The 21,918-nt window shown below is 34.0% G+C and overlaps 1 protein-coding gene across 4 annotated transcripts in view; it reads right to left on the bottom strand.

Annotated features, from left to right (window-relative positions):
• Window positions 1-21,918, bottom strand: part of IFT80 (intraflagellar transport 80) — an 86,327-nt gene that overhangs the window by 54,933 nt on the left and 9,476 nt on the right. For 3 of the 4 annotated variants that reach the window (XM_019626985.1, XM_019627007.1, XM_019626992.1), the window contains 5 exons: window positions 16,218-16,328; window positions 14,639-14,707; window positions 5,406-5,515; window positions 1,649-1,738; window positions 771-908 (listed from right to left, as the gene is read on the bottom strand). In XM_019626985.1, the coding sequence (XP_019482530.1) occupies window positions 771-908; window positions 1,649-1,738; window positions 5,406-5,515; window positions 14,639-14,707; window positions 16,218-16,328 (518 nt within the window). The remainder of the gene's footprint in view (window positions 1-770; window positions 909-1,648; window positions 1,739-5,405; window positions 5,516-14,638; window positions 14,708-16,217; window positions 16,329-21,918) is intronic. The other variant, XM_019627002.1, reaches the window with a different exon arrangement.

Raw genomic sequence — 21,918 nt, 5'->3', positions numbered from 1 at the left:
GAGGACTTCATATTTTATGTCATAGAAAACAAGTAACCAAGAAATTTATTAGATCATTTATAAAGCTCTAAAAATTCTAGATTAACTGTCTTATTTTGGAATTGAGTAAAATAAGCCACAGAACAATTATGTGACTTCCTCATAGTCAGGAGTAGTATGGAATAGCCCCACTCATCTACTGCTGCTGCTTTCTGGAACACTTTGATGGAACAACTTATCTCCAAGTGCAGTGGGTAAATGCTATTGAGCTTGGCTGTTTGCCTAAGTTCTAAACCAAGCTTGTGTGAAGAAAGGCATGTTCTCTTGTGGGGAAAAAGTCTCACTCAAACATGCGCTTCTGACAAAAACCAAAGTCCTTTGGTTTTAAAATGACCATTCTTAAAATATACCATCAGCTCTTTATCAAAAATATGCAACCAAAATTTCTGTATGCAACATACTGACAGTGAAAAAATAAGTTTAAAACTGAACTCTCCATATTGATTGGGCATGAATTTTAATACTTTAGCTCCTTCACCATCTTTTACAATAATGCTTAAAATAAGTATTTCCAGAAAGACAAATAGTAGAGAACATACCTATTCTTCAAACTTAAAGAGCTTGGTTCCAAAAATCTGGAATTGATTGAAACACTATATTAAGAAGACAGATCAGGAAGATTCAATCCAATGCATTCATTGAAAATGTTTTTTAAAGATTGGGAACCAGGTGTGTTGTGCATTACCACATTTATGACAGCACATCTGTGATTGCTCACCACTATAACTTACCCCAGTTTTATCACACAAGCGTAAAGTATGAAACGATCCAACAGCAAATAATTCTCCATCTGGAGCCCAGGCAACTGAGGTAATAGGATGTTCATGAGGTTGTGAATTGTACAGAGGGCGGCCATAACTATCCCATACCTACAAAAGCAAATTTTAAAAAATCTTTTATAACCATTACCACATTATTTCAAACAAATTTGTCCTTCAGTAAAGTATCAAGTAAAGATTTAGAAATCATCACTTTACAATACTAGCAATTAAATGTCTTTACTATCACGCAAGGGGGGGGGGAAGCTGTATTCCTTGAAACTTAAATATCTTGAAAAAATATAATATTGTGATAATTTTCAGAATTTACTAAATCTTTGATTAATCATAAAACCTACTATCTTAAGTCCTTTTAAACTTAAAAATAAAGTTTTGAGATGATCAGTTTTTTGCTTAAATTCTTTTTGTCCAGTTAAGTGCTCTATCAACTTTCCCTAAAAGTGTTTGTTTCAATTAAATTTCCTCTTACTATAGTTACATTAAATCTTATTCTTCTCCCCAAATTATTTTGGTATCAAGCTGATCAATGTTTAATAAACCAATAAGCTTGATTTTTAAAAATCTGAGTTAATTTAACTTGAGTCACTAAAACTAGGAGTTGTATTTATCTTGCTATTTATTAAATCAAATTCTATAGGTCAATGAGATAGGCCAATAAGAAAGTCAACACACTAAAACATCACTTAAAATTATAAAATAACAATTTGCTAACTTATGAGAGTTAAATGACATGGCTAAAGTGAAGAACTAAAAGAATATTCTTAGATGCTAAATACTTTTCACCTATATTTGATTCTTTCAACTAGGTCATAAGTTCAAACATCACATACCTTATATTTACAGTCTTCACCAGCAGATAAAATTAAATCATTGACTGAGTTCCAATCTACTTTTAAAATAATGCCATCATGAGCTTTCCACTATGAGAAAAAAATAAGATATTAATTATAACTTTAAGAGTACTGAAAAAAAAATTTATAGGAGAAGACATTTTTGCCCTTTCTAATGATTCTCTTGTCCTCTCCTTGGAGATTCCCATCTTCCTTTCATAGCCATTATGCATCAGCTCATTTGCTTGTTTAATTTCTAATTTATACTGATGAAAGCACCTAGCACTATGACATCCACTCTATAGCTTACATCCTTATAAATTTCCTCAATTGCCTGAACTCCAGATGGAAAATCACTTGCTGTTGAACTATTCCAAACTTGATACTGGTGTGAACATGGGAACAGAATACGTTATGTACTCCAAAGCTTAGTTAAATCCCAATCTTGCTCTCCTTTGTGCAGTTGGTCCCATTACCAATACTGCCTTCATTCCTGTTTACTAACGCTCTTCTTTTTTTAAAAAAACTTCTACTACATGAACATCTTCTTTAGTACTTTCTTCATTCTCTTCTGCATATTCTCCTAAGCTTCATTCTCTTTACCCTCATGTCTCTGAAGTAATCACTGAACCACTCTGAGAAACATCTGCTGCATTTCCCCTATAACAAAAGGATATATGAGTATTCCACAGATATCTATATAGTCTGTACATATATATAATGCATATATGTATGTATGTATGTATAAGTGACCCAGAAATTGACAATCTAAAAAGTAAACATGGATGTCTTCTTGCTCTTAAATATGTGCCCATTTAGCTATTACTACACGTGTAATTAAAAGCTATCTTTCACCATGTTTAGGCAGAATAATATGACTGAAAAAGAATTAATTTTCTTTGAAGATTTATAAGGTACATTTTAACATCTAAGCCAATAACTTCATATTAAAGAGTGACCAATTTTAAGGGCTCTCTCTATAGACCTCTCCCAATCTATTATTCTTAATGTATACAGAATAAAATATTAAATTATGGTCAAATAAGCTCTAAGGGTAATTCATAGCTTGTTTTATTCAAGATATATAAAAATATACACTCTCAAAAACAAATGTTTTGATAATATATGTTAAAAAGCAATAATTCTCACTATTTACTGCCAAATTAACCCAATGTCCTAAGTAAAATACAAGGACAAAAATAACAATATATGGACATACATATATAGATAGTCACACAGAGATCCTTAAAAATTTCATTTTAAAGCTACAAAAATTATTTTTGCATATTCAAAAGTTAGGAATAATATTTGATATAAATTTTCCTTATACAGTTGATCCTTGAACAACATGGGTTTGAACTGCATAGGTCCATGTATATGCAGATTTTTTTTCAATAAATACTGTAAATGTATTTTCTCTTCCTTATGATTTTCTTAATAACATTTTCTTTTTTCTAGCTTTATTGTAAGAATACAGTAAGTATATAATACATGTAACATACAAAATACATGTTAATCCACTGTTTATGTTATTCGTAAGGCTTCCTGTCAACCGTAGGCTATTTGCAGTTAAGTTTTGGGGGAGTCAAAAGTTATACTTGGATTTTTTTTTTTTTTTTTAGCTGAGCCATCCTGCCACCTGTTAGCAGCTCAGCGGCAGCTCAGCTCAGGCCGGGCATCAAACCGCTGTTGCTCAGAGCTCAAACTCTTGAGCAGCTCTTAACCAACTGAGCCACTTGTCCGGCCCCTATACTTGGATTTTTGACTGTGTGAAGGTTGGAGTCCCTAACTCCCATGTTGCTCAACAATCAACTGTACTATGTTTTAGGATATCAATTTATAAATTACATAGATTTACATATAATACACAGTTCTCAATTATTTCTCAATGTATTAGGTACTTCATGAAATTTCTTTGAACAAGTTCCTTGATACCAGGAACTATGTTCTGTTTCACTATGATATCTCACACCTAGCACAGTGCCTGGTATATAGTACATATGCACCATATTTTCAATAAATGCATAAATAAACAAAAGTCTCTTCACAATACAACCAAGTTCTGGGTCCCTAGAAGAGTCCCTAGAGCTCTTAAGGAAAATGAGATATATAACTTTGAACTGTATTCTATAAGCAGGAGTTAATTAAGTATTCTTTTTTCTGTAGACAATCCAAATTTGAGTATTATTTATGCCCAAGAAGAACTGCTGCAGCTTTAATTTTCCAAAAGGAATGGAAAATGTGCACCAATTTACTACTTTAACTCCTCCTCCACTCTAGCTGAATATTGGTACCAGGTATTTTTTCTTCCCTCCACTACCTCCTGGCCTAAAGGTTCCAGCAAACCACTTAATTATAATTTAATTTATCAATGTATTGATATAAGCATCTTCCTGAGTTTTATCTATATAAGCCTAATTACAGGTATCTAAACAAACCACATAACTATAAACTAAAAGATTCATCTTGCCTGTTTCTGCTATATAATTTCTTAGCAGATTTTCGGAGTGTTAAGTGGCTTGGAAGAACTTGGACTAAAGGCAGTCAGAACGGGTCTTCTTTTCCAGCTTCTTTCCTTTGTCCAAATTCTTTACCCTAGTTGCCTAAGAGCAAGGACTTGTATCTTCTATTTTTTTGTTTGTCCCACTGTTTCTAGCAGACTGTTCTGCATGTAGTAAAAATGTATTTACATGTTGACTATATAACATATATATAGCATAATCTACACAGAAGTTACTAATATGAAACCTCAAAGTCATTTCTATCTCCTTACTCCCCCAAATCTATATCTTCTCAACTGTTAAGTCTGATGCTTCTTAAAACATCTCTATATCTGCAGTAGCCAGTCAAACTCCAGCACCAAATCCCTTCACCAGGACCTAGTCATTCTACATCTTTTTTCTGGCCTCCTGGGCTCTAATTTATTAGGGGCTGACTAAAAGGTAGAGATGACATAATAATTCATAATAACATCAATAACAACTCTTCTATATTGAATGCTTATTATATGTACTCACCATGCTTACTGTATGTGCTGTCCTATGTACTTCGTATAATAATTTAACTCATTTAATCCACACAACAATCCTATCAAGTAGGTATTAGCAGCACACGTAAGAGATGAGAGAGCTGAGGCCCAAAGATATTTTAAAACTTGCACTTGAGCCCAGGCTTAAATGTTTTCCATTAATTTGTCCTACTCTGACCTGTTTTAACTGCCACCATTGTTTTGCTTCCATATAATTGATCAAGTTATATACACCTAACTTGTTCTAAACATTACGTTGACTCTCCTCCACTCTAAAAATACTAAAAGAATGTCAGAGTCTTAGAGAAGCCTCAAGTGTATTGAACAGATGAGGAGGAGGAAGATGATAGTGATAATAATAAAAAACAGTCTAAACAAGCTCTTAACATTTAATGATTTCATCCTGTTTTGTCTCAAATCTATACATTTGAGGCTGATTCTGCTAAATTTAAAGATGCTTATCTTGCCAAATCATGTGACAATTTAGTAACTCAAAACACATTTATGATTTACTGGCAGAATGTGAGTTGGAATAAGAAGGAAGTGAACCCTGTTGGAAACATAAGCTGATATTCCCTGTTCTATAATAAAGGCTGATAAAACCACACACTTAAAAGCCTCAGCCTGTAAAAAGACCACCCAGAAGAAAAGGACTCCTAAGAAAGTGACCTCTACCCTTATCAGCCTGGCAGATCCTTATAACAATTAACAAATGCCTGAGAAGTATACCTGTAAAACTTTAGCATTTGGTTGAAGAGGTTTAATGATCAGCTGCTTGCCTGCTGTGTAAAGAACCTTTTCTGAATCAGGGCCCCATGCTACTGAATACACTGGTGTTCCTGTAAATAAAAGAAAAAGAAAGAAAAGAAAAACCTGATAAACTTGAATTATTATGCCTTACAAAAAGGGAGATTGTTAAGAGGATCAAAAAAAATAATTTGGGGTGTCATTTTGTTTCCTCCTAATTCAAAAACCTTTTCTAACTGGAGCATAGCCTCATATTGAAATACAGCCTGGATTAACATTGACCATTGAAAATCTACCTCGACAACTGAAAAACTAGTTTTTAACTAATTTTGATCTTGCTGAGAAAATATGTAGTTTTTTTAGGACTTGTACCATTGCATTACATAAAATAAATACACTACATTATTTTAAGATATAAAGAGGTATATCAGGAGGTACCATTTTCCAACAACAGCCATCAGTGTTTAAGCTGACTCAATGCATAAACTGACTTAAATTTACCACACAAAAATAGATATTATACTCATCTTACAGATTATTTCCCATTCCTGATGTTGCTACAGGCAGCAGTACTTTCCTTCATCTGCTGCGGAAGCAATAGTCTAATGAAGAGAAATCCCCCAAATAATCTATCTCTCCCATCTATGGATTCATAAGTGGCAAAATAAAAATCAGATTAGGGCAAGTTTTTCTATCAATCCAGTGTGGCTTTGGCCTGAAAGCTTGGCTAAAAAGGGATCAAATATCCTATAAACAGGACAAAGTTGACTCCATTTTCAGGGGAAAGGTACAAGTTTGGTTTACCTATCACACAATAAACTATATTAAATTTTAGACTGTTTTCAATTTCCTAGAATAGCAATTTAGAGACGGTATTTTTTAACTCAATTACTTTCCAGATTACCTAACATCTTCTGGAAGGCTATACTTTATGTGACCCTAGTTTTTTTAAAAATGAATATCATATCTACTGAAAGCATTAAATATTTGTACTCCACTGTATGACCCAGTTACTTCTTCATTAGGGAAGTGAATCTGGTTATAAACTTAATCTATGAAATATTCACCCACCTGTATATATAAAACCAATCTTTTAAAACTTGTCTAGGACTCCTAAGTCAGACTATTATAGCAGTTGACTTTCTGAGAATGAATGAGTGAATGTTTCACGAATTTACTTTCTCAATAAAAATGAAATGTGAATCTGAGGATTTATGGTCAATCAATACTTAATTATGTATTTAAATAGTAAATCCAACTGATGCTACTCAACAGAGAGTAATCAGTAATCAACAGGGAATAAATTTCAGTTAAGATAAAAGCTTGTGTTCAAGTAGCATCCTACTTTTTTTGTGCTATTTTCTTCCCAACCAGAATATAACTGTGAGCAAGCCTCAATCATTTACAAGACTTAGAAAGTCTAATTTAAACCTAGTCCAAAAAAATCCTGAAGCATGTCTTCCACAGTTCAGGTTAGACATTTTATTGCATCTAAATATCCTGTTTAGTCAATGACATCTAGAGTTGTTCTGTATCAGAGGAACCTACAGATGGCCAGTGAGATAGCCAACCTCAGAAGGCAGGCAATTCTCCTTCTTCTGTACTTGGAAAGCACATTCTCTTGGAATATTCTCTGGGAGTAGCCAGGAGCTGACCTGGGTTTCAAAAGTATATCTTCAAATGAACAGAGTTCAACTCTAGTAAACTCCCCAGAAAATGTAAATAAAATTTTCACATATCTCAAATGTGGCTCTTGGGTGAAAACTGGGAGGGAACAGGGAAGAAACGCTTATTTGATAAGGTGGTGGAATCATAGGTACCTTCTTTATTTCCATTATTATAGTTGTAATTATTGTGCAAAAAGTAAATTAATATATTTTAATTATAGACTATCAAATCTTCATGAATACATTTGGTAAAATTACACTTTCCTGGGGTGTATATTGAACTATGACAAACATCTACCCCCAAGGAAATAATTCAGTAACTACAACTCCCATTGAGTTGTACAGGATGTGACTCTAGCCCTTCAGTTGTGGTAAAAGGCTCGGTTGAGGTATAGGATGAGGAGCTAGGGACGCTTTTGTCCTCTTTAACATTAAATTTGTGGTCCCCCATTAAGGCAACTGTGTCATAAAACTAGATCTTCAAAATACTTATTTTTCCTTTTGGGACATGGAGATTATTCATTTTCTGTTTATAAAACAATTTTTTAAATAATAATAATGTTAAAGAAACAGGTATAATAACTTATGGTTTAAAACAAAATAAGCTTATGGAGAAAAAGTTAATTCCTTTGTTATAACATGTGGTTTTTAACCACATTCCTTCCATCAAAAAACAAATATGGAGCTATTTATGATAAGTAAGCAACCCTAAATAAGATCAATAGCTAAGTCTCATTAGTTCAATCTTCCTAACTATCAATATTCAAAATGGATAAAACATCAAAAACTAAGAGAAGTCTTCATTATATTCACCCCTTATAATAAAATAGTAAGTGTGAAATTACTGTATATATGAATGTTTTCTTTTCTAAAAGGAGCTATACTACACATAGCTGTACAACTTCCCACTTTGGGTGGTTCTAATAAAGATTATTATGGAAAGTGGATGAATTAGCTTCATAAAGAAAATAATGATTTCTATTATGAAATCCATCCATTAACATTTGAAACAAATCCATAATATATAAAATGTTTTTTAAAACATACTTATTAAAGCACTGAATTATTCCTAGTGCTACACTTCACTTTGCAAAGTCAGGTGGAAATAACAAATTTAGCTTTTCAGATTGAATAACTTTAAAACAAAAAGTTTAGCAAATTATATAAGATGTGTTTAATTTTATCCTAAAAAAATGGAGAAAAAAACAAAAATAGTTTTATAATAGTTAAGTAATTTCTTACTTTTTATATTGGGAATTTTTATTTATGTTCCATTTCAGTTAAGACACTCAAAAAGATCTTGTTTTTCTGACTTTGTACACTAAGATCATGTGACCTTTTTGACATTTTTTAAGAAACCACATGCACCTGGGGTTGTGTTAAATGTCAGACCCTTATCTCTCTGTAAAACAAATTATCTAAATTCTTTCAACCTGTTGAAGGCATTTTAAACCACAGAAGAGGAGACAAAAATGTATTTCAATTGTTTTAAGGAAGTACATGGTTAAATATACCATGTTTTTCACATTCATACTAAAAGGTATCCCCTAAAAATGTTGTTTTTGCATGTTTTTAAGAATGCTTTTGAAACAAACTCTTCACTATTATAATGAAGCATTAGCTATCTTTGCCTTGAATGCAATATAGGTCTAAACTGAGTGACTATAAATAAAGTGCTTAGAACAGAGTCTGGCACTATATAAGCACTATCTGCTAGTGACTACTACTAGAAATTACTTTGTAATGCAATAAAGCCACCATTTGTTTACTGTGTTGTTCATGGTAGCAGGTACTCATTTTTTGTTGTTGTTGTTACCAAATCATTAAGAATTCAAAAACGAAAAATCATTTCCCTTCATTCTATTTGTAGGGACATGTACTAACAATAACGAATTAGGTGGGATGTATTACACAAAAAAGCAACTTTTTGGTTGTATATGTCACTGGGTCAGTACAGAGAAAAAGTTTAAATGAAGGCATTTGTTTCTTTAGTTTCTATCAGCCACCTCTCCCTTCGGGATCTCAACTTCCCCCATAGCTTCACCTTTCACCTTTCTGTAACTGACTCTCACACTAACAGTTCAGCCTTTACCTTTGGGCTCTAACACAACAGTTCCACTAGCCCCAAAGACATGTCAGAGCTTCAAACTCTACATATTCAAAGCTATCATCTCCCCACACATATCCCCTCATTTATTCTTTCTTCTGAATTCTTTACCTTTTACAGGGTATGCATTCTCAGCCACCGAGAATTATTCACTTTTTTCAACTTTCTCACCAGCACCTCTGTTCAAGCCTAATCCACACTAGCGTAGAATATTTTAAAATAACCTCCTTACTGGCCGCCCCCATTGAACCTCTATCTCCTCTAATTTATCCTACATATTAGTGCTAAGGTATTCTTCCTAAACGACAACCGTTATTTCTTACTCTCCTACTCAAATTTTTTTTTTTTAACTTTTAGAAGAAAAGGCTATAGAAGAAACTCCAAACCCCTCCAATTTAGCATCCGAGAACACCAGTGTCTTGGTCCTTCTTCTTTCAGTGCTATTCCTCACACAACCTACACCTTGGCCCAAAGGGCCTGCTCCCGCTCACCTGACTTCCATGCCTTACGCTGTTCTGCCTCTGATCACCTAACTTCCTCCACAGCAACAATCCATGGCCAACAAGCCCATTTCCTTACCTAATTTCTTCATCTTTCAAAGCCTAGTCAAAGACGCTGCAATATTTGCCAGGGAGTCTTTCTGATACTTCCTCCCCCGCAAAATATTAATCTCTGCTTTTCTTGTCCTCTCACAGCACCTTATAGCCATTGGCACATTCTGCCTTGTATTATAGTTACTGTTATTCATATTTCCAGTTTACTTCCTTTATAAATTCATTAGGGACACGTTCCATGTTTTGTTATCCCGTTCTTCCAATTGAAAAAGGTTTGCAGTATTACCTATTCCACTTTTAATCTGTAATTAAAATATATAATGTAACAAAAGATAGGGCTTAATTATAATTATCACCTGCCTACACATTATATATTTCTCTAATACGAAAAAATAACTCTTCAGAAGCACAAGTAAGAATCATTTTTAAACTAAGTCAAATTTTCCCCAAAATAACCTTGGGATTAATACTTCTTCTGAATTAGAGGAGCAGGTAAAGACTGTGGCTTTTTCTAACTGTATATCTGGTTCCAATCATCAAGAAATCAATTCAGGAATTAATTTCTATTCATCAAGGAATAAGTATAACGAACATAAACGAGAGTGCTTTCCACATTGTTTACTGAATTCTAAGTTTCACAGTAATTCAGACTTACGCTATTTCATTTTTGTGCCAAAATTTACAATTTTTCTTTTCAAAAGATGCAAGAGTCCCCCACCCCCACCTAACTTGACCTTCTTAATTACGTCTTTAGCATCCAGTTCTCAATAGTTCAGATTTATAATCACCCTCAAAACTTATAGTTTCTAATAAATCAAACAAATCTTATAAATAGCCAGGAATTTTTCTTTTGAAGTTCATGTCATTATAACTTAACTTCTCTAATGATTTTTCCCAGAGATAAAACTGGAAAAGTCTCTGTCTTATTAGGAAAATGTGAGTGGCACCAGTGATCAAAAACTCAAAAATTAGATGCATAGTTCTATAGTAAATTTGTAATGCTTAATCTAGAAAAAGATATCAGATTACTCAGTTGAAATACCACTAGGTTAACTAAGAAAATCTATCTAATTTAATTTTGCTCATTCATCTTATAATTAACATTAACTTTGAAGTTGAGATGAATAAATAGGATTCAAACAGGATAAAAATGATGGGTCCTTTCACAGCCATTTGATGTTAAGAACATTATAGCTATTTGGGGCCGGCCGAGTGGCTCAGCTGGTTAAGAGCTCGCTCAAGAGTTGGAGCTCTGAGCAACAGTAGTTCGATGCCCAGCCCGAGCTGAGCAGCCGCTGAGCTGCCAACAGGTGGCAGGATGGCTCAGCTTAAAAAATAAAAAAAAAGAACATTATAGCTATTTGGAATGTAGATGGAAAATATCACTACATGATATAAATATATAATAAAATTTCCTATATTATATGACACAATCTGTATCTTAGCTTTTAAGAGAATCCTATTTACCCATCTAGTTGGGAGGAAAAAAAAAAAGAGTAGCACCTATACCTTTCCACAGTAAACACCATACACAAAAACTAACTCAAAATGGATCATAGTCCTAAATGTAAACACTAAATCTCTTAAAAGAAAATATAAGTATAAATCTTCATGACTTTGGATTAGGCAATGTTTTCTTAGACATGATACTAAAATCAAAAGCAATTAAAGAAAAAAATGGATAAACTGAATTTCATCAAAACCTTTGTGTTTCAAAAGATATCAAGAAAGTGAAAAGGAAAATCACAGAATGGATAAAAAAATATTTGCAAATCATATATCTAATAAGTCTATTAACCAGAATATATAAAGAACACTTACAATTCAACAATAAAAAGACAACCCAATTAAAAAGTATGCAAAAGGGCCGGCCGAGTGGCGCCGTGGTTAAGAACTGGCTTGGGATGCCAGAGGGCCCCGGTTCGGATCCCACATATGAGGGCCAGTGATGCTGCCCTCTACAGCTAAGATGCTGAACAACAGCTCAACCTGGAGCTGGGCTGCCGTGAGTCGCTGGCGACGGCGTAGGCTGCAGCCCCTGTGGCAGTGGGTTGCCATGGGCTACCGTGTGTAGCCAGCAGCCAGCGTGAGCGGCCAGCAGCCGCAGTGAGCGGCAGTCCAGAAGCCGGCAACTGATCTGCCTCACCTGGGAAGAGCGCAATGATGGTGCCAACTTGGGCCAGTGAAGCAACGTCCTCCACAACTAGACTGAAGAACAAAAAGGACAGCAACTTGTCTGTTCCCTTCCCCAATTCCCCAGCACTGTTCCCATCCCCGCAATTCCCCAATAAAAAATAAAAATAAAAAAAAGTGTGCAAAAGATTTGAATAGGTATTTTTCCAAAGAAGATGTACAAATGGCCTATAAGCACATGACAAGATGCTCAATATCATTAGCCATCAGGAAAATGTAAATCAAAACTACACTGAGATACCACTTTATACTCACTAGGATGATTGTAATAAAAAAGATAGCCAATAATAAGTGCTGAGAATGTGGAGAAACTGGAACCTTCATATTTTTCTAGTGGGCATGTAAAATGGTACAAACACTTTGGAAAACAACTTGAAGATTTTTATTTACTGATATACAACTATTTCCAAGATAGTTCACAACTCAAGTGAAATTAAGCAAGGAACATATTGTAGTAGTTACAGTATACAACCACTTATTCATAAAAGACAAAAAAGAAATACACAAAAACAAATTTGATACACAAGAAAAAGTTATACCAGTTGCTTCTGGGAATGTTTGCTGGGTGACTGGACAACAGGGTAATATGAGAGACAGAAATAGTATTTAAGGGGTAACTTTATACCCTTTTATGTGCTTTAAATTTTGAACCATGTGAATGTATTATCCATTAAAAATTAATACTTAAAAATAAAATAAAAAGGTTTAAGTGCTCCTTGCAAGGTACATACTAACAATCAAAATTTTACGATCACTATTATTGAAAGCAGGGGTTGCAAACTCAAATTCCGACAGATTTATGTTGCATTCTACCATGCAACATAAATGAGAAAAGTGTAAGAAAAATAAGAAAAGAAGCTTAAAATCTAACTAAAAACAGCAGCCACTACTGAACTCCAGCTGACTGCATTTATTCTGAAAAGGAGGCCTAATGTTGTCAGATCTTCCAATTTTTCAAAACATCAGAAATTCAAATTTGTATGTGAAATGTCCTAATTTAATATTTGGTCTCTACCATGCTAGTGGGCCAGATTTAGCCCACAGGCCACCTGTTTGTGACCTCTGATTTATAAAAACTCTTTAATTTATGAACATACTCTGCTTCCAACTGCCCTTGCAAATTTGGGAACTCTAGATGCATTTTCTCAGTAAGAGTAAAATAAGTAGCAATTTGGTTTCCAGATTCATGACAGTACTGAACTAACAACAGCACTGTCACCTACCCTCTATGATTCACCATGTTTATATTAAACAACTTATTCTACGTTTCAACCTTAGACTTTGGGAAGTCCAAAATAGTGGATCCAAGGGTAGTAAATGGGAAAAGATGACTGGGAAGAATTTAAGGAAACATAAGCAGCCTTAGGGGGTCACTGATGATTACTCTAGTGGGTCGTAATACAAGCTTTCAGAATTTCTCTGAAGATCTGTGTCTTCTGTAGACAACACATTTAGTAAAAGAAAAGAAAGGAAAAAAGATTATGTCTCAACAGCAGCAGCTGAAAAGAACTGCAGTCCCAGTTCCAAGGGGGCGGTGATCTCTAGAAAAATTCTGTCTGCTGATCATAAGTCAGACATCATAAAATGAGAATGCCAAATAATTAGCCAAAAATTAATAAAAATTAATTAACAAAAATTATAAAGCCAAAAGTAAATCCCCATGCCCACTAGAAGATTAAAATAAAATTTATTTTCTAAAGGTACATTTTAATGCTAAAATAACAATAAATCGATATTTTTTTCCTTACTGAAATTCTGAGTGCTTCTACCAACTCTAATTTTTCTACTTATGGATAAATATCCTATTTGGAGGTTATCTGTGGCAAAGATTTAAGCTCAGGAGAGAAGTACTACCTAGAACTTCTGGTTACCTTTGCTAACATTTGGTTAATGTGTTGCTAAAGAAATGGAACTATTTTAATGCTATCCTAAGAGTAAACATGATTTAAAAACGAACTCAGTTATTGAAAGTGCTTCACAATATGACTTTATCATATAATTCTGAAGAATAGTCTGCAAGCTTTTTGGCAACGTGTCCCTGAAGATCAATTGATATGTGCTCAGGTCAACATTAAAACTGCTTTATTGTTCCTAGGTAAAATCTAATTAGGAAAATAAATCTACACAGGAAAAAAATCCTATGTTATCTAAATCCCAATATGAATGATCACTGGATTGACTTTATGGGTATTTCATCCCAATTAACATGGAAAACTGAGATACTGCTCTAAGTAGTTGTAGCTTACCAAGATCATCAGGGTATCTGCTCCCTTCCTTTAGTACAGTAGTCAAATAAATGTACAACATAATTTAGAAAGGGTGCTAATAGGACTTTTTAGGTAAGGAGAAACTCAATGTTTTCTATTACTATTATTTACCTTACTAGACACCAAACCCTATTCTAGATAGGATATGCTCATAATGCTTCAGAATTATTTAAAAATAATCATTAGCCTATAACTGCATTTGTATAGGTTCACTAACAAAGAAAAGGACCTTGAGTATTTCTTTTATTTCTTGGCTCGAATAATACAAGTACCGTGACCCATCAGACAACATGAAAAGGAAAAGTAAAAAATGTAAACAGAAATAAAATATTTCAGGTTTTGAATCTGACCAAAGTCAGTCTTAGAAACTATATTAGACTGGCTTTAAAGGAAAATGCTAAGACATTTTTATTGATTATATACATACCTTGCTGAGCTAAAGTTGATCTCAGCATTCCACTCTTTGACCAGATTTTTATTTGACCATCTTCTCCAACTGTAAAGAGAAAATAATAATTGATAGTTTTACTTATAACAAATAAATTTAAACATTAAATTTATATATATAAATCTGTAGTATCTATATTAAAGCATATTTAAAATCCAGACAAAATTTACTTTAATTAAATGACCGTGCTTCATAACTATAAAATTTAATTGAAATTACTTTTACAAACAATTTTATTAAAGTAGCCAAACTTCCGTGACAAATTTTTTTTCCTTTAATGTTAGAAGGTTTTTGAGTATATTATTCAAATGACGCTTTCATTTTCACTGAAATCTCCATCCTAGAATTTTAAGAAAAGTGCTGTCAGTGTAATAAGACGAGTTACAGCCAAATTCCAGTGAGTTAGGGACTGAATGGATGAAGCAGTAGACTACTCTTCTGAATAGCTTGCCTCAAAGGGGACAAAAGGAAGAGGAAGTTGTAGCTAGAGAGAGTTGTTAATGGAGGGATTTTTACTTCTTTCTTCTCAATTTTCATGACAGATGACATCTGAGCACATTTATACACTGAAAAAGAAACCACTGGAGAAAGAGAAATTGAAAAAACAGGCAAGAGAAGGGACAACTCACTGAGAAAAGTCCTACAGAAGGCCCAGGGAATAGGTGTGGTGGTTTTAAAACATACCCATAAATTCTTTGTTATTCCTCCTCTTAAGAGGTGGAATTTAATGTCTCTCTCTTTCAGTGGGGGCTCTATGAGTGACTTGCTTCTAAGGGAATGCGGTGGAAATTATAGAGTATGACTTATGAAAGTGGATCATCAAACATATTGTGGCGTCCATCTTGCTCTCTCTTGGATCACTCACTTGGGGCAAAGCCAGCTGTCATGTTGTTAGAACACTCAAGCAGCCCTACGGAGAGGCCCAAGTGGTGAGGAACTAAGTAAGGCCTTCTGCCAATAGTCAGAGAGCAACGAAGACCTCTTGCCAACAGCCATGTGAGTAAGCTGTCTTGGAAGCAGATCCTCCAACCCCAGTCAAGCTTTCATATGACTGCAGCTCCATCCAGCTTCTTGAGTCTAGCATAGAACCACCCAGCCAAACTGTTCCTTGTCCCACATTAACTGTGAGATAATACGTGGTTATAATCTTAAGTCACTAACTTTTGGGGTAATTTGCTATGCAACAATAGCTAACACACAATAGGTGAAGAGGAGAATCCTTGCAGTAGGACAGGAGATAGGAGATGGAAAAGGGTAAAGGGCAATTAAATGAGAATATTTTGAATTTTAGAATTTTAAAGAATTACAACTTTTATTTATTCTCTGCTTGACCATTCTGAAAGCATTCTTTGACAGAACATTCTCCATAAATGTATAAGAAAACTAATAATTAATATGATATTCTGAATTATAACATTATATAGCAGTCTAGATCAATAATGTGCCAATTATTTGCTATTAGAGAGTGAAAAACTATTACTAAATAAAGATATTCTGCTCCTTTGGAAATTTTTCTTTAAAAAACTTATTTAAAGTACCATTTTTGCAGACAACGTACCTGTAACTAATGCTGTTCCTTCATAATTCCATCTTCCTGCAAGCACTGCCCCACAGTGAGCTTCTACACTTTTCTCCACTCTTCCTAACTTGGAAATCAGATGAAATTTCCCTAAAAGAAATTATTCTTGAAATTATTCTATTTTTTTTAAATAATTTATTCAATCAACAAACATCTGTTGAGTACCTACAACTAGACTGGTTAGCATAGTGCTAGGTGCTGGAGACAACAGGGCAAATAATATAATTATTCTTACTCTCAAGGAACACACAAATCCATGGGAAAACAGACACAAAACAAAATTACAAAACCTTAAAACAAGTGGTGTAACAGAAAATACGTATATGATGCTATGATAGTTCAGAGGGGCAATAAAACTCTGCTGGGATATGGTCAAAGAGGGCCAAAGAAATGTCAAGAAAGCCTCCTATTTAAGCAGAGTTTTGTTTTTTACAGGCTTTAAACAAACTAGAAAAGGTATAGAGGAGAGGAACCAAGATAGTTAAATGGTGTTAAAAGATAAACTGAAGCCTATTTTAAAACTTTAAGAGTTTATTGAAACAAAAATCGATTGGAATCAGGCAGCGCCAAACCAGAAGTGGTTAGGAGCACTCCACTGGCAGGAGCTCAGAGAAAAACTTTCACAGAGAAAAAGCGGAAGCAAAGTAAGGAAATTATTGATTGGCTATAGCTTAAAGCCTAGTTGGCTATTTGTGATTGGTTGTCCTGAGGTTTCAATTTCGTCACCTTGATTTACAGACTTAGATTTTGGTTTGCTTATGTAGGCCGACGGCATTATAGTCACCGGTCTAATGGCCTCCTTGTTTAGTTAATTTACCAATTGATAATCCCAAATTTTAAAATACTTGCCTTATATGAGTTTACACTGTGCCAGGCACCAAGTAAACAAAAAGAAGCAGGCTACTTGGTTGCTCTCCTCAAAAAGTTCACACGTATATAGGCAAAAAGTTAAAAAACTTACAACTTTATAAAGTACATAAAGAATATATAAAAGATGTCAAGGGGACAAATCAACTTTGCAAAGAATAAGTGCTACAGGAAGCCGAGAAAAGATCAGTGTGGTTTTGAATGACCATGAAGTCTAACAATATACACCTCGAAATAAATTAAGTACAGTGAAATTAGAAACTTTCCCCCAAATATATATACATGTGCAGTAAAAGAATAATGTGGCTGCCTAACCAAATTTTGCCTCAGAGGATTTATTTTGTTTGAATTCACTTTTAATTTAAGGCTTTTCAAGATTTGGCCAATTATTAACAATTCATTCAAATATATTTAAGTCAGATGCTTAAGATGGCTTTAAAACATTTCTCTGGAGAACTCTAACTAATACAGATGGCTTTAAAACATTTAACACCTAACACCCTGTGGTGTTTTCACTGACCACCTACTACCCATTCCCACCAACAAAGTCATTCCCTTTTTTTTACACACACTGTGTACATTATTTGTAGCTCTGTTGTAGCTTTTTTTTTTTTTTTAATTGGGCTGTGATTCATTTCAGGGCAGGGAGCCATGTCTTAGTCATATTTTTATTTGCAATAGTGCTTTTACATAATCAGCATTTGTTAAATTTAACCAACTCAGTAACCATACCCAGGAACTAAAAATAAAATAAAATAAAATAAAATGGACTACTTTGACATTCTCCTCTTTCTCACTCAGTCTGATAGCTTACTTTTCCCATCCTTCACTTCCTAGCCCCTCAACCTTCTACCTTCATCCAGCCACCCACGAGCACCACTCACACCATCTACTTTCCCCAAACCTTCCTTTTAATTTAATATTTACCTCTGGGTCATTTTTCAATGTAACAATTACTTTGAATTCAGTTGTGCTATTGTTCTCTGTATGAGGCTAACTTAAAATAACAGAGAAAATACGAGAGGGCGGGGAAATCTCAAAATAGGAAACTGCAAAGATGACAGATAGTAAGTGGAAAGCTAAGCCTGTGGCCATTATTTACTTTGTCCAGGTAATTTCACTGAATGTTAGCATATTGCCTAGGACAAAATAACCACATACTAAACAATTAGTGCATATAATAAACAAATTCATCACCAAAGAGATGAACTAAATAACTCTTGAACTAGAAATGAAGGTTCCAGAAATTGTCTTTCAACCTATTCCATATTTCAGAAATTTTGTGTATTTAGGCCATTGATATTTTTTATCCTAAAAATACTAATACGGACTTTCTGTCAAGTGCTAAAATTATTCCTGCTTCCTATGACCTCACAGAAGACATACACTGGGACAACTAAGGTCAGTTCTTTGCACAGATTTGGCCCTTAATAAATCTTTGGCCTTTGCATATTGGCTGATTATTACAAGTTGCTTGACTAGCACACCCAGAGTAAAGCATACATATCAAATTACATACATCAAATATTTAAAAACCCATAGTTATCCACTTAACTATTTTGATTCTTCTCTCTAGCTTTTCTATAACTTTTTAAAAATACAAGACCAAAACTAGAGATCAATTAATTTGCTAGGAGTGGAGTTGGGAAAAGAATATAATCAACATGATTCATTTATTGATTTGGCAAACAAACAACGGATAATTTGGATTAAAAACATGGATATTTAAATTTTGGAGTATGAAATTAATCTCTTGTTAAATAAAAGATAAACTAAAAAGAGGTAAATGTTATAAAAGAGAAAAAGAACACAGAAAGTAGATTAAAGTTATACGAAACTCATTTTTTAAAGCTAGAAATGCCTTAAGAAATGTCCATGGAAACATGAGAAGGCTTGGAATAGGGTGTTAGGAAAAAGGGCACATGAGCACTTTCGCAGACTGCTTAATAGCAGAAATGTTTTGGCAGAAGGTTGCAAAAAGCCACAAAGATTGGTAACCACTAACTTCTGATAAAAAGAAATAAATACACAAATTCTTTTTAAAGTGGAATTTTAAATAGACATCAACTAATAAGAGAATATAGGGATTATTTTAAAATATCTAATACAATGAATGAAAACATCAACTTTCACTAAATATAATTTAAGGAGTGTTTAATGGCTTTACAAAAGATTTATACCAGAATTCCTTTACATAGCAGCTCCCCTAATGCATTTTAAATCATTCAATTCTTTTTAAAATGTAAATCTTTTAACACATTGTTAAAGAAATATCTCCTCTACATATGGGATACAACTGCATGAAATATTAAAAAAGAGGTAATAATGTTGAAGAGAAAATTATTGGTGAGACAAAACACTTGGTTTAGTCTGCCTTATGTATTTCAAGACCTGCCCCCAAAACCCAGTCACGTTTTTTGAATGTTACCAGGAACAACCACAGGAGAGGGAGGGGGATGGACAAAGGGAACATTGGAAGAGTGAGGAACAAACTCAAAAACTGTAATCTTTTCTTCCAGCGTTGGGGGGGGGGGAATCAAGAGGAGTAAGTTGGTGGCAACTAGAAAAGAAAATCTTTTGAACAATGAATTAAATCTTGAAGGGATTTTTTTTAAAGTATCGGGTTAACATCACACAAGATGAAAAAGCCCCAGAGTTCCGCTCTACAACACTGTGCTTATGGTTAACAAAACCAAATTGTACAAATAAAAATTTGTTAAGAGGGTAGATCTCATGTTACATTTTTTTTTCCAGATTGATAGCTTGTTTTTGGTGTTTTGTTTTTTTAAATACTGCGTTAATAAAGAACACAGTACTAATATATAAAATGACCTCAGATCTTTTATCTGACAGGAAACCCCTTGACCACTCCTGATGGCATCACTTTCTTCTGGTTTTGAACATTTCTTTTTCATTTCTGGATGCTGTTTTCTGTCTTACCCTTCCACCGCTTTTCTTTGATCTATCATCCCTTTCCTTCCCTTTCACAAGATCTCAGATATTCCTCATCCTAGCCTAGCAGAAAATACTCAGCTACTCTGCTTTGGTTCTCTCTTCCTCCCATATCTACTTGTGGCATGTTATCTTTTTTGTGTTTTTTAATATAGTAAACCTAAAAATAAAATTAATTAAACATTCTAGTTTCTCAAGAGTCATAGTGTATTTTCCCTCATTTCATCTTGCAAATTTAGCTTTTAAAATACATTTGTTTTACTTTACTTTCTTTCCCTATCAGAAAGTGTTTGGGCTATAGGTAAAACAGTGAGCAAATACTGAACTCTAATTTTTTTGCAGTAGTATGGGTTAGCAACTCTGAAACAACCTAGTGTGTACTGTAGAATTTAGCAAATGAGTTAATATATTGAGAATAATGGGAGCCAGGCTTTCCCACTATTTCAAAGTACGGAAAAATAAAAATAAAAATAAACCACTAGAATTAACCCTGTGGTGTTGAAATAGAACTGATGATATCAGCATTAATTCATGGTTTTTAGTATGTGAAGAAAGGAGGCAGGGTGGAAGGAAGGAAAAAAGAGAGAAAGAAATAGCTGTAGATATATGTTTTTAAATATGTATTTATATTCCTAATTCTTAACTCAGTCCTCTGAAAGGGCCTTGAAGTAAACATAATTCACTGAAATGAGCACACCTAGTACTCTTATCTTAGTTTTTAAATACCATTAAGCACCAAAAACAGAACAGGAGAAAAGGCTGGTTTGGGGGCTGGGACTGGGGAAGCACAGGATGGGCCTGGAACATCTTGTGCCAGCAAAGGGTGCTCAGAAATGATGAGGACACATTACCCTACACACACACCAAGAAAAGTTTCATTTGAGCTGGCTCAATGGGGCTCCCACTGACCAAATCTGGGACAATTTTAACATCAAAATTTAAAAATGATGGTAACAGGATACTCAAGAAATAAAATAAGGATCTATGAGTCTAACTGAAATGAGTAAAGAAATAAATGGGTGGGAGAAGGGAGGCTCCTCCCTGCAGTAGAATACCAACTAATCAATATGGAAGGAATTATGGAGTTTTTTGAAAATCACCATTTGGCAACCATCTTAGTAATAAATGACTCAGCCAAGAATCATCAAGATGCTAAGATACTGGGAGGAAGTTTGAGGAGGAAGAGAATATTTTTACATAGTGTGAAAGTACTCTTTCACCAGTTATTTTTTAAAAGGGAAAGAAACTTTACAGTAGATTAATTTAGTAAACACAAATTTTTGAAGTAATCAAAGTTAATATCACTAGTAATGAGTCAAACCAGCATCACAAATCTCCCATTCTGATGCCCTAAGTACTGATGCTAAAAATGTGTAAACTGAATCTAATCATGAGGAAACATCCAACAAAAACAAATTAAGGGACTTTCTATAAAAACAACAGGCCTGTATTCTTCAAAATTGTCAAGATTATAAAAGAAAGACGGAGGAGTTGCTCCAGATTAAAGGAGTCTAGAGAAGTATGATAAAAGCAATGTGTTATTTTATACCAGAAAAAAACAAATTTCTATAAAAGACATTATTGGGACAGTTGTTCAAATTTTAACATGAACTGTAGATTAGACAATAGTATTAACACCAATGTTGATTTTGATCAAGTATTGTGATTATGTAACAGAAAATCCCTATTCTTAGGAAATACATTGAAGTATTTATGGTTAAAGGGGCATATCTGAAGTTACTCTGAAATGTTTCAGAAAAAAGTGTCAGCTCGCGCACGTGCGCGCGCGCTTGCGTGTGTGTGTGTGTGTGTGTGTGTGTGTGTGTGTGTGTGTGTGTGTGTGTGTATGGAGCGGGAGAGG

The sequence above is a fragment of the Hipposideros armiger genome, unplaced genomic scaffold (assembly GCF_001890085.2).
Source record: "Hipposideros armiger isolate ML-2016 unplaced genomic scaffold, ASM189008v1 scaffold_16, whole genome shotgun sequence".
NCBI lineage: Eukaryota > Metazoa > Chordata > Mammalia > Chiroptera > Hipposideridae > Hipposideros > Hipposideros armiger.
This window is presented reverse-complemented; position numbering and strand designations above follow the sequence as displayed.